Source organism: Hippocampus zosterae, chromosome 2 (assembly GCF_025434085.1).
Source record: "Hippocampus zosterae strain Florida chromosome 2, ASM2543408v3, whole genome shotgun sequence".
Taxonomy (NCBI): Eukaryota; Metazoa; Chordata; class Actinopteri; order Syngnathiformes; family Syngnathidae; genus Hippocampus; species Hippocampus zosterae.
Window position 1 is genome coordinate 23695656 of NC_067452.1, and position 13698 is coordinate 23709353.

General features: G+C 43.2%; 1 protein-coding gene across 2 annotated transcripts in view; it reads right to left on the reverse strand.

Annotated features, from left to right (window-relative positions):
- Positions 1 to 13698, reverse strand: part of LOC127595584 (metabotropic glutamate receptor 4-like) — a 135995-nt gene that overhangs the window by 22448 nt on the left and 99849 nt on the right. For both annotated transcript variants that reach the window (XM_052057199.1, XM_052057200.1), the window contains exons 4-6: positions 6159 to 6294; positions 4215 to 4369; positions 2210 to 2350 (exon numbers count right to left, since the gene is read on the reverse strand). In XM_052057199.1, coding sequence (XP_051913159.1) covers positions 2210 to 2350; positions 4215 to 4369; positions 6159 to 6294 — 432 coding nt within the window. The remainder of the gene's footprint in view (positions 1 to 2209; positions 2351 to 4214; positions 4370 to 6158; positions 6295 to 13698) is intronic.

Genomic DNA, 13698 nt, shown 5'->3' on the forward strand with positions numbered 1-13698 from the left:
AATTGCACTCGAAGAATATTAGATCGCTGTATATTGTGCAATTTGTCATAATTTTGTGGCTGGTTGGCGTATGATATTATAAATTATGTTTTAAATGCCTTAGTGATTCAAAAATAATCATCTATCACAAGCAATGTGACTGAACATTATGCACTCCTTAACAGGCGATGTCTTTTAAATGGACCTAATATACTGTATGCCGCGACGTATGCAAGCCGCACGTCTACAATCAGTATTAGTTACAGAGGTTGAAGAGGAAATGGGCTGGTACAAATGTATTAGTAGATGAAGCCTTCTCTCCGCTTTGTGTTTTGTGACTCTTTACCGTGCTGCCAACGCATCTGTTCGGGATGTGATTAAACCATTACTGGAAAGCAGCCTGCTAGCATTGCAGTGTTGCATGCCAAATCAGACAGTCTGGGGGATCCCTCCGACTTTAATGGCCGAAAATCTTGTTTTCGGCAGACGTTGTTGGATTTACTATTGATTATGGTTGTAGCACGGGTTTTGTTTGGTTGGAGAAGGGGAGTGTTTTTTTATGGCTATTTTTGTCTTTGAGAAACTAGACAGCACACACTTCTTGCTTGGCTCTTGACGAAGGCGGACACTTTTGCTTTCTCTCCTGTCCCCCAACCCCACCCCCACCCTTCCCTGCTCGCCACTGAGTCCATGTGCTGTCTTTGTCTGACTTTTCCTAGCCTCCTTTCGTATTTTCACCCTAAAAACAAACATGGTATTGGTTGGCTGGTCTCTCGATGCCATTGACAACATTTTCTCGATGAGAAGAGCAGGCAGTGGGGAGCCTACTTGCCCCTCGGGGACTTTTGCTGCTGGGTACACCCTAGATCAGGGGTCTCCAACGTGGTGCCCGCGAGCACCAGGTAGCCCGTGAGGACCACACCAGTAGCCCGCCAGTGCTAGGATTGTGATTTGCTCGTAGAAATTATGATTTAAAAATACAAACATGGGCAGTATTATAGATTCTATTGCTACCTATTTAGCTATCTAACTAGCTAGCTACAGTATATATCTAGCTAGCTAATGTTCTAATATTATTAAATGTAATTTGTACAAATGTTATTTCAGACGCGTATCAATTTGGTAGCCCTTCACACAATCAGGACACATGAAGTAGCTCTCACTCTCAAAAAGTTTGGTGACCCCTGCCCTAGATCCTTGGAGGAAGCGGAGAATGGTGCGCCTGTCAACACTGTCCGTTGAGGATGTGGATGACATCTACATTTTCGGCCTTCCAATAACAGGTATGCTGCCGTTTGGTGTGAGCATATTCCTGATCTATCGAAAAATTCAACCGACGGGAGCGGCTCTATTGGAAGAGGCTGCCGGTCTAAGGATGGCATAACGCGGATGTCCAACACTCACACTCAGACTGTGCTCAACCACAAACTGTTGCGGTTTTGGAGCGTCATTGCAAGATGGACAACAACTTGGAGAAACTGGAATCTGTGCTCAAATATTGACTGAAATCACAGATTTGGCTGTTCGACGCCACTAAAGAGACATAAGCCACGGCCTCAAGGCTGTCTTAAATTCTTGGGCAGACTGCTACCAAAACAACATCTACTATCTCGACCTTCCCCTGATGAAAATATGCATGGAAGCTAGTCCACCATCATCACCCCCTCCCTCATACATTCCCTTGTTTCATCGTCTTCATTGTTTATGTCTTGTGACCTGTTGTAACTGTCATATGCTTGTGCAGGAGTTTTTTTTTTTTGCCTCACTCAAATTATCCTCAAAATGAGGGTAGTTTGAGCGTGGGTTTTTTTCTCCCCCTCTCCCTCCCTTGTGGTTTCTTTCTGACTTTCGGGTTGAGTGAACGCTGGCGCATTTTGGCTGCCGCTGCTCAACCCGTATTGTTTTGTGTTTTTTGTTATTGTAAAGTGTCCTTGGGTGTCTTGAAAGGCGCTTATAAATAAAATGTATTATTATTATTATTACACACAGAGAAATGTTGGTTTCTATGAAACAAAAGTAAAGGCTCACATTTACATCTCCACCCATTATGTTATGAATAAAAATGATTGTGGAATGTGGTTTTGTAAATCCAGACTCTTTATAAATGTACGTCTGCACTACCAAGACAAGATACTGGATGTAGTGTTTAATTTGAAGGACAATTTACTTGATGATTGAATGCAAGTTTTCTTTCACTTGGGTGCCGCTGTTTTTTTGAGTATGGACTCACTTGTGCATTTTCTGATTCCGGAGCCTTTCTTCACAGCATGTCGACTAAGCTTGCACTGGAAGTTGTTCTCCCAGAACTCAGCAAACCAGATATTTCGCCTGTTGTTCTCAAGTGTTCGGCTGATGAAGTAGCGGTCAAAGCCTGCAAGAGAAGCTTCAGATTTATACTTTCATCTCCAAATCAACCATTTCATTCATTTTTCACAAAGACAATCATTATCAAGTTTGGTGTGACGGTATGATGGTGACTGTGTGAGCACTATTGCTGCTATCCATAGCTTATCACGGAGGTGTCGCCATGATTGATCAGTTGCGACAACTCAGGAGACAAAAATATTTCTGGCACTCGCTGCAGAGTGACGTCTCGCTGAGACCGATTCACCCAGAAGTCATGTGCAAATAGAAAAAAAGTTATTTGCTTTTCATGCGTCAAGACTTGAGAGGTGTTTCAATTGTACCAGTCCAGTGCAGTCTCAGTCACATGATCTAATGGGTCAAGTGTTGTTTGTTGCGTAGAGCGGTGATATCTCTGTGTTGTCGTCTCAGTTTCTATGGTCTCCCGTGGGTCTTGGAGATGTTGCAGAGACCTTGCGGGAACAACTTTGCGGGAACAAAATTGGTCTCAGCGATGTCTCTGAGATGCCTCCAAGGCCTGCTGGACACTTAACAAGTTTCCAGAAGGTCTCAGACAAAATTCCAACATGCTTGAATTTACTGCAACTCCTTGGCAAGCCGGCTAGGAAAAGTCATGGAGAAATCGCCACGACCATTGGACGCTGGAGTGGCAATCAGGTTGCCAACTAATCTTCAGGCCAGTGACAGAGGCCCTTTACAGCCTTACTCCAAAACTGAACACATTTGTTTTCTTCCTCGGAATTCTATTCACAACAGCCCGTATTGAGAGCATATTATTTTTCAATTAAAAAAAAAATCCTGTATGTATTAGTCAACCTTTGTCCGTTGGTGCAGTAATTACATCCACATCAGGTTGGACGCAGAGTGTTGGTGAACAGATATTTGAAGCTATCTGCAGGTATACTGAATTGGATTTAGGTCTTCACACAGTTGAACTGAAACCACTTCTTTGATTTATGTGTTTTGGATTCTCGACCTGCTCAAAGATTAGCCTTTGCTTTTGTGCAAGTCAGAAGAGCTCTGGAGCAGGTATTCGTCTAGGACAGGGGTGCCCACACTTTTGGGACGGAAGATCTACTTTTAGATCAATTAACCTCCCGGGATCTACCCTTACCGGCACACACACACACACACACACACACACACACATGCACATTGCAGCCTGTTAACTATCACATGTACCATTTTAAAGTGATTCCATGGACCCTCCTAGATTCCTATTCTTCGCCTGTGCCCTTGGTGAATTGTACACGAAGCAAACTCTGAATGAGAATAATGACGATAAAAGATAGACCGCAACAGCTCTGATTGCAGACTGCTGAGCGCGAACAACTTCCGGTGACGTAATCACGCGCCATCTTAAATTCAAGATTTACCTGCTTTATTTTATTTTTTAAATATTTTGGGTGAAAATGAGACTGATAGGATGATTAGGGTGCATCGTACATTAACACAAAAAAATATATTAGTGACATGTACAAAGACACACAAATGGTTGTTTGTTTGTTTTCTCCTCGACACTCCTCGGATCTACTTGGGACCTGTCTTAGATCTACCGGTAGATCATGATCGACCTAATGGGCACCCCTGGTCTAGGATGTGTCCATGCATTGCTTCATTCAGTTTTGCCACAATCCTCACTAACGTCTCTGTAAACAGAATGCACCTGAGCTCAAATTTGAGCTGTGAATACACATTGTATGTACATGTGATTTTTCTCTTTTTCTTAATTTAGGTTTTTATTAAATATATACAGTATATATAAACAATACATTATTCACAGGCTATTTTCTACTGGGACATCTGTGCTGACATTCTTAAGTCATGAATGTCATATTTTGTATTTAATGAGATTTGTAACAACACAGCACCTTTGATGGATTGTCGTTTCGGCAGGATGGTTACAGCTCCTTCAGCCATCTCTTCCTGGTTCAGTATCGGGGAGATTTTGGACCCCCAGCTGTCTGAACCGACCCAGATAAAATGGCCTGTTTGATTGGCCTTCTTTGCCGCTTGGAGCAGCCGCCTAGTAGACATGAAAGGCTCTGTAAAGTTGTGCAGTATATTGAAATTTGCAGATCTTTTTAATTCATGCAGTCATTCAACATCCAAAAAAAATCAACGTTTGTCTTTCAAATGCACCACAAAGAGGCAGCAAAGGTATTTTGCAGGTAATTCTATGACTTGAAGATTATGTTTGGATGTATTTGCATACAGAGGCAGAAGAACGGAGTGGCCACCAAAGGCTGACAATTTTCCTTAGAGTGCATTCTGGTTGTTGCACAATCAGGCACATGCCACATTTGTCCAGGCTTGCTGCCAATGGAAGTAAATACGAGGCGCTGCGCAGGCACATGTGAAAGATGGAGTGTAGGAACATATCAAATTTTTAAAACGCCATCTGGCCTGTGTGGCTTTGCTGACCCTCATTGCTCCTACAACACAATAACAAAACAGAGACAAGCAACATATTGTGTTGTAGATGCATACTTTTTACTCGGAACTTGCTGTCAGAACAAATATTATCAGATCTATAAAAGAGCCACGCATGGCCACTATATCCTTGGAGAAAAATGGTGAGCAGTTGTGAGGTGCTCTTACCACATATTATGGATCACATTGTTATGTATTCGATGAGGAATAAAAGGGAAAAGTCTAATTTCCACAAGTGTATTATGTGCTCCGTCTACAAAACTGTGAGGAATACATATTTTCTCACTACCAGATAAGTGAGCTATAAAGCTATAAAGCGAGAAGTAAAAGTAAGGCCCACCTTGGAACCTCTGCACATTATTCTGACTGAAATTTGAATCATATGGGTGGGAACAATATGCACATTTGAGTAAGAGAAATGTCATCCAAATGTAGCAACGCAAGTGACAGAAAAGCAGAAGAAAGCAGCAACACAACTGTTTTACAACAAGGTCACTCATCAATGGCTAAAATTCTTCTTTTCTAAAACCCAGAGACCAAAGTGATTCATCTGCAATGTCACATTCTAGTACTCCATTAATAGGACACGATATTCAGAGCAATTCGCTAAGTTATGAGGACTGCACATGGTTCAAGGATACAGCAGGAGTATGCAGTCGAGATCCCACTGGCTTTAGGGAATTACTATACAGCATATCCACACAAGGAACTGTCATCTGGCTGGGATTAAGTCAATGACCACCGGGGCTTTTGGCCCCGTCGTCACCAAGGGACTGCACTAATTCATTGGCCTCAAGAAATAAGCTAGGCCACAAAGTGCTTGCCAGGTGAGCGCTTCCCTTACAAAGCCACAACAGTGCTGTGCGTGATGATTATGTCCACAATTAACTCTTCTGAATGGAGACAATCTACTTTAAAAGCATATCGTGAATTACAACAGATACATGATCGTCGTCACGACTTTAGCTTTAGAATTGAATGGAAACAGATTTGCTTGGATGACAAAGGGAGTTATGAGGTACTTTTCAATACAACGCAGAAACATAATTTGTGAAATGTGGCTCATACAATGCTTCAAACAGTGGAGCAACCCATTATGTTGCTCCACAATCATATATAACCCATTATATATGATTGCATTCAAGACACAAACCTGTTTTTACTTTGAGGGGTGTTATTTTCAGGTTTTATAACAAATACATTTGCTTACTTCTTATCATTTCTGAAATGTCTTTGTTTTTTGTAGGCTACTGTAGTTACGTTATATATTCTACATTAATCAAAACTACAATGTGCCCAATGCAAGTCCCAGACGGGGGAAGAAAGTCTGGAAACGTCATTATGGGTAGATGCTTTAAAACTAAAAATTTCATTTCACTTACCTGATGTCATCCTCATTGGCAAATATAATGACCACCCGGGCGTTTGGGTTCTCACTCAGCCTGTGAATGATCTTGTCAAACTCCCCGGCTTTTGGTTCACGTGGGATTTTCACGGACTGGGAAATGCAGAGGCCACCTAAAAAAGGGAGAGATGGTGGGGGGCGCAAACAAGAAAAGTTGAAGTTAAAATATCAACAAGAACTTCAGGTTCATTGTCCAACCTTTCATGAGATTCTATGTACTGTGCTAACAATAGAGGTGAAATCTGGTATTTGGAGAGTGACTCTCATTTTCAAGTGAAGTGAGTGACTTCAGATGCAGTCATTACTTTTCTGTTCAAGCAATAGACTCATTGTTTTTGATGCTTAATAAAGCAGCCATATTTGGTATCCGGTGGGGAAAAAAAAGAGAGACTCCTTAATCTGATCTATCAATACATAAAGATAATTGCACAGTTTATTTTTCACTTAAGTCAATGAAATTATTCTTGAGACGCATGCTTTACCTCCATTAATTCCTGTTTGAGTGGGACATTTCTTGTCCTCTTTGAGATCATCTGCTAATGAACATCTATAAAAAGGTTACATTGGACTGGTCACCAATGAGACGTTTAAATTCCCAATGCAATACTTCAGTCCGCTTATATTTAGCACCATGCCAAAATACCAAAGTGGCGATGTGCATGATGATGAGTGTTCTTTTGCTGACCCTAAACAAAACAAATGAACAATCAATGCAGGGATAACACCTTATTTCGTTCACATCCTTGCACACAATTCTGGCACAAGAAACAAGAAATGTGGGGAAAAATCTGAGTCAAGTGTAACCATTGGCCTGCACCAACATACAGTGGGTAATGGATACTGTGAATTTCTTTCATCATATTTTCAGACGTTTCTTTTGTCATTACAGGTTTCACTGGGAATGTTTACTTTTAGGAAACCTGCAGTAATGTCCCTTGTTTTTGTGTACTCTTGGTCACTGCCAGAACACAGTTCTGTATTGTACATTAACGCCACTGGTTAACACATTAGCATTAAGAAAGTTTCAAGATTCCTTGCTACAATTGCTAACCTCGCAACATGACACCGAAGAAGCAAAAGAAAATGGATGTAGTGTATGTCCTGGCTGATTTGTAAAGTCTTGCATTTTATAATTGTTTCTCACTTGTTTATATCCATGGTTTGTGTAACATCTTGTTTTCACACGGGTGCAGAACAGAAGAAAAGTCATGAACTTGACAGTTTCCAATATTTGTACATTTATGCTATTTCTACTCCCTCCGCGGCCACGGAAAGGCAAAGCCTTGGTGGAACTGAAGCAGAGGTTGTCTGTCCCCGCCTCCCCACACGGCCTCCCTCGCTCTCATTACACTTACACTACCCTTAGAGGCTCATGGGAAATTTAGCAGTGCTTCTCTGCTTTCTGAGACTCTATCAATCATTGAAGTCTATGCCTTTGCCTCACCAGTACTTCAGTCCCCATTCCCTCAACATCTGCTGTGTGGAAGCAGAGCACTCATCCCTTCCTTTTCTTCTTTCCTCACATCACTGGCAGCCGTGAGCCGGCCACCTCAAGAGAGACTAGAGGGGAGGACCATGGGATGAGAAATCAGCCTCGGGGGTGTTGGGACACAATGCACAAGACTGCTGTTGTAACTGTGTTATTTATTTTGTGAACAAAGCAATTGGATTCCTTGTCAACACAATCCATTCATTTGTCAATGCATCCGTCCTCATAGGGGTCTGTGAAAGAAATCACTCCTGGATTGGAAGGCCGTTGTTAATCTTGTGATGAATTAACTGGCTCTCAGTCTGTACTTGCACTTCGAATAACTTGTGTTGACAAAACTCTCGCCCCCTTGCAAATGTATAAAAAAATGCAGTGTCCTTTCAGTCAAATTGATGCATACTGAAATTTGTTTCACAATTGAATCCAACAATTTGTAGAAGCTCTAAAAAGAACTTTTTTTATTCCTTCCAAAGCAGTATATCAACCAAGCAAGTGTGTTTTCTCACAATAGGTAACCGGATTTCATTTTTACATAATGGCATCATGGTCGTCTAATACTATTTTGCGTTTGTGTTTGTCTCACGAGAAAAGCTCTGGAGGCACATCTGCCCTTCATTAGAATTTCTAGGAAAATGATTGCAAAGCTGCAAGCTGTGGAGATTGCAAAACCAAAATTTACAACCCCTTAGTGCTTTCAACAACATTATGAGGGGCTGAGGAGAAACCTGTTATCTCTCAAATCCTGGAAGGTTGCAAACCAACTACGGTGCTCCATGACTCTTGTCACTTTGTGTGACATGAGAGGCGCAGTGTGACAGCGCCTGCCGATTCAAGGCTGAAAGTGACCTTCAGGCAGGCGGCTACAGTTCATGGCACTGCACTTTCACTCCGACAGTTGAATGACTGACGGTCGGAAGGATCTGAAAGGTCGTATTTAGAACTCTTTGACCCAAAACAACAAGGTGTAGAATTAAAAAACAAGTACAAAAAATAAACGCTATGATTAGTTGTTATAATCTTTAACATTCAAGTCGCAAGAATTTGTATGGCTTGCAATAAGGAGCAATAAGGAGAATTGATCGTGGGTATCCAAGACAAGAGTTGCTCGCTGTGCTTGTACTAACCTTTATATGCAATAAAATTACCAGAACACGTCTATTTCAAGACTTAACGTAGTACATAACGTTGTGTATGTTCTTTGGCTTCTTTAGCACTGGACTACGGCTGCAACTATCACATATTTTATCATTCGGCTATCCTACTGAAAATTGCATTGAATAACCAGGTATTTGGATGAAAATGTTTGGTTATAGATTCAGAAGAAAACCACACAAACACGCACAGATATTTTCTAAGCGTGAACCAGCAGGTGGTTTTCGTTTTTAAATGGCTGTCATTTTCTTCCACAGCATCACATTGTGTTCTTCTCTAGAAACATTATGTCAAGTTTTGGTTTTGCGGTCTGGCCAGCAGGTGGCATGAGCGGTCTTTCTAGCGCACCTTCTGCCAATCAGTAATCTATAGATGCACTATTTAAGGACTCCACCGTCCTACACCTGTTGTGGGAGTATTGTTTATGGCATTGCTATCTACACTGTTCATTGACTTAGTGGCTTTTGACCTCGTCGTGATTTTGTGTATAGTTCTCGGTACCCAGTTTTGTGTAAGTACTGTTTTGTTTTGATGATCTGGCTTTTTGTGCGTGTACAAGGTGTTACATTGTTTTTCGTTCATAGTTTGAGGACTTTACTTTTCTTTCTTGCTCTTTTGTGCAAGCATTTTTTGTTATTCGTTTGGATTTACCTCCGGGTCCTCATTGTGGACCAGCGCTTTATGTTCTCGCCTTATTTTCGGTGCGATTAAGACATTAAATTGTCTTCTTTCCTTCGGAGACCTTGTTTCTGTCTACGTTTTTTGTATCCCCCCCAAACTCGGTTTATCCGAGTCTTAACAGAATACTCCCACCAGATGGATCCTGTAGACATTAACAAGATCATGACCGCCGTGACCAGCCAAGGGCAACTACTGGGCCAGCAAAGACAGGAGCTCATGGTGCTCCGGGAGGCAGTCGCCGTCTTAGCCCAGCGGCTGGAAAAGTTGTGTTCACAGATGGAACATACGAGCCCCCGCGAAACGCCACCCCCAAGGGTTCCTGCGGTTACAACCGGGACACCCTCTTCCCCGATCGTAGGGCGAGAGCCCAATCTCCCCCACCCCCTCGTTACAGGGGGGAGCAGGCACTCTGCAAACTGCTCTTACACCAGTGCTCTCTTATATTCGACCAGCAACCTGCTATGTACGAGAAAGATAGCACAAAGGTGGCGCTCATCATGAGCCTGTTGACTGGTCAGGAGGCGTCTTGGGCAGTAGAGATCAGCAATGCTCAACCCGGGCTTCGGTCTTCCTTCCCAGAGTTTGTCGCCGAGTTTCGTCGCGTGTTTCAACATCCAGTTATGGGAAGGGAGGCCGAAGGTCGGCTATTAGCTATTCGTCAAGGATGACAATCCGTTGCCGAATACTCCATCTCTTTTCGCATTTTGGCCGCCCGTAGCGGTTACGGGGACCGCGCCCTGCGTGGTTTGTTTCGCTGCGGGTTAAGTGTTGCGTTAAAGGACGAACTGGCAACCCGCGATGATAGCACCAACTTGGAGGAGCTCATCGATCTGGCCCTCGTTGTGGACAACCGCATGCGGGAACGTGAGAGGGAACTCATGGAAGAACGAGGAACTACCCGTTTTCCACCCTGACGTGCGGGTCATCGGCCGGCTGAGCACGAGTCCTGGTGACAATCCGGACCCGAGCGTCATTCGTGTTCCGACCCAGCCGACGCAGAGGAGGAGCCCATGCAGCTGGGAGGCGGACGACTGGGACCAGCGGAGAGAGAGCGTCGGATTCGGGATCGGGCCTGCTTCTACTGCGGTCAACCTGAACACTGAGTTGCCAACTGTTCCTTGACACCGGCCCGCCTGTCCAGGCGCCCCGAAAACTGTGAGGTGCCCGATATTGCGGCGCGGGAGTCGAGACGGAAGGAGTCCCGTCCGGGACATCCACAAAGACTCGAGTTGGACGGTACTCTCTATGGTCCTTTACGGATCATTACTGTTCGGGCCTTGGTGGACTCTGGGGCGGACAATTGTTTTTTAGACCCCAACTTAGCTAAGGAACTGGGTTGCCCAGTTGAGGTCCTAAGAGAGACAAAGCGGGTTCACGATCTTGACGGGCGGCTCCTGGCGGAAGTAAAAGAAATCACTGCGCCGGTGAAACTAAAATTATCGGGCAATCACAGTGAATACCGAAGATTGTATCTCTTGCGGCCTCGATCCGTACCCTTAGTTTTGGGGTTGCCGTGGCTGCGCGAACATAACCCTGTCATTTCCTGGGAACGTTCGACGATCGAGAATTGGAGCTCATTCTGCTATACCCACTGTTTGCGTTCGGCGGCAGAAAAGAGAGGGCCGACCCGTAACGAGCCACCAGAAGTTATTTGTCTGGATAATGTTCCGCGTATTTACCATGATATGCGCCAAGTGTTTAGTAAAGACCGTGCCCAGTCCTTGCCGCCTCACCGGCCCTACGACTGTGCCATCGACCTGATAGAGAACGCCCCACTCCCGAATTCCCGTTTATATCAGGTCTCACAGCCGGAACAAGAGGCGCTGAGAGAATACATCGATAGCTCATTTTCGGCTGGCCTCATTCGGCCGTCTAAATCCCCATTGGGGGCCGGATTCTTCTTTATCGAAAAGAAAGACAAGACGTTACGCCCGTGTGTCGATTATCGGGGCCTGAACGACATCACTATCAAGAACAAATACCCACTTCAGCTGTTAGATTCGGCGTTCGCCCCCCTCCAATCCGCCACCATATTCTCCAAACTCGATTTACGAAGCGCTTACCATCTGGCTTTATGTTCTCGCCTTATTTTCGGTGCGATTAAGACATTAAATTGTCTTCTTTCCTTCGGAGACCTTGTTTCTGTCTACGTTTTTTGGATCCCCCCCAAACTCGGTTTATCCGAGTCTAAACACATTAGTGAGATTTTTAGACAAAACTCGCCAAGTTTTTTAACAAACTTTACTGAGTCAATTAACAAATAGTACAACATGAATATGCTACATTTTTACATTATACATGTACATACAAATGCAGTAGAGTAAATCAATTCTCATTTGCAGATGTGATTCCCATGTTCAATAAAATCCGTCTTCATCGATGTTGGTCTATGAGATCAAGTGACATCAGAACAACAGTAATGATTCTGTTGGCACCAAAACAACACACTTGAGTATGCCTGGTTTATTACAAAGTGATCAGGAGCAACGCCAACTGTCTCAGGGTGTCAGCATCGAAGTGTGCAGGGTCATTCACATCTATTGACTTGCCTTTAAAAAGTCATCTGATGGCTCTCGCGAGCCGTTAGTGCGGATAGCTGTGAATGCTGCCATCCATTAATACTGGAGCCACCAATAAACGTTGCCCAAAGGCGCCGTACAATACAGTGTCAGTGTAATTAAGTGATATTTTTTTTTGCACCCTTAATTTGCGATTGAATGTTATATCAGGACGATATTGTGTTGCTTAAGTCAGTAGCAACGGTTTTTGATGGCCCGAGTAGAATCTGAAAAATGAGTCAAGTCTGCCGTTATGCTGTGACACGCTGCCGGGAAAAGTTTTTCTTTTTTTTTTTTTGTGTGTTCTCTCATTTTCAAAGTAGCACACAAATATGTGGAAGGAAACGTAACCTTTCCTTCTGTGCTAATTAATGAGCACATTTGTATTTGACAGACTCATACTCCAGGGTGAGAGCTGGCCCACCCAATCGGATTACAGGACAGGAAGCATCCTGCTTACCCAAGAAGGCAACTTGAATATTCATCCTTAAATCAATCTAATGTAAACAGTATGCTGACAGTAATATAATTGCAGTATAAGTATGGCAGTGTGCAATTTCAGGATGGCTCTTTGAAATTACGTATTCATTTATTACCTGACCTGTTGAAGCCATTCCCAACTAATGTCATGAAACACACAATAAAACTGACAAACGGAAGCATCCCCGATGATATTGCAGCAGCCATTGTTGAAAACTTAATGACGAGTGTATTTCTCTCCCAATGCTCATTGCTCCTGACGGCTGAGCACAACCTAAAACAACTTGTAAAAATAGCCACCACAGAGGAGGGGGCGAGCCACTTCTATTCTCGTCCATCGTTTGCCAGATGAGACCACAAATATTACTTTTTGTTTGACACTTGAGGGTGAGCAGTGGTATTGAGCATGACATGTTTTTTCGGGGATGTTAGCTAATTGTGGCACACCATATCTACCTGCTAAAACAATTAAACAGAAACATACAAAGATTTCCAGTGATGGAATGGTAACTTAACATCTTTCTTTCCGAGCAAGTTAAATTTATATCTAGGTAGCAGTAACGACTCCTGAAAAACAACAGAGCTACTGTTCAAATTTGGCAAGACATGTGAGAAGTGTATCCATACATTTCAATGAAAAGAGAGAGAGAAAAAAAATCATTGCAACTTCTTTTCAATAATTTAGCAGGAAACAGTTAATAATTACAGAGTATGTTTGAGCTGCACAGAGCTGTGAATTCCCATCAGCTTTGATCAAGAATTTCAAAGCACTGTGCAGACTGCACTGTACGCCTGGCTCCTGACCAGGAACCCAATGTGACGACTGTCGCCATCCCATGGGACAGCATGATGAAAAAAAAAAAGAAACAATCAAAAAACGAAGATTGCAGAGGGTGAACAAAAAGACATACCTCCCAACATTGGCAAATAAGTAACACATCCCTCCAATTTGGCAAACGCTATCACAAAGAATTTATGCAGCTGAATGTGGGCCCTACGTCAAGATTGCAACATGTTGTCCTGCTTCCAGTGAGCATGTGCTGGGCTGTGCTCACTTGCACAGTTGGGAAAGTGACCTGATGCAGCTGAAGTTTGGCAAGAAAACTTCCAAATCAGGCAAAAAAATCCCAACATCAAAATGCAACCTGAGAACATTA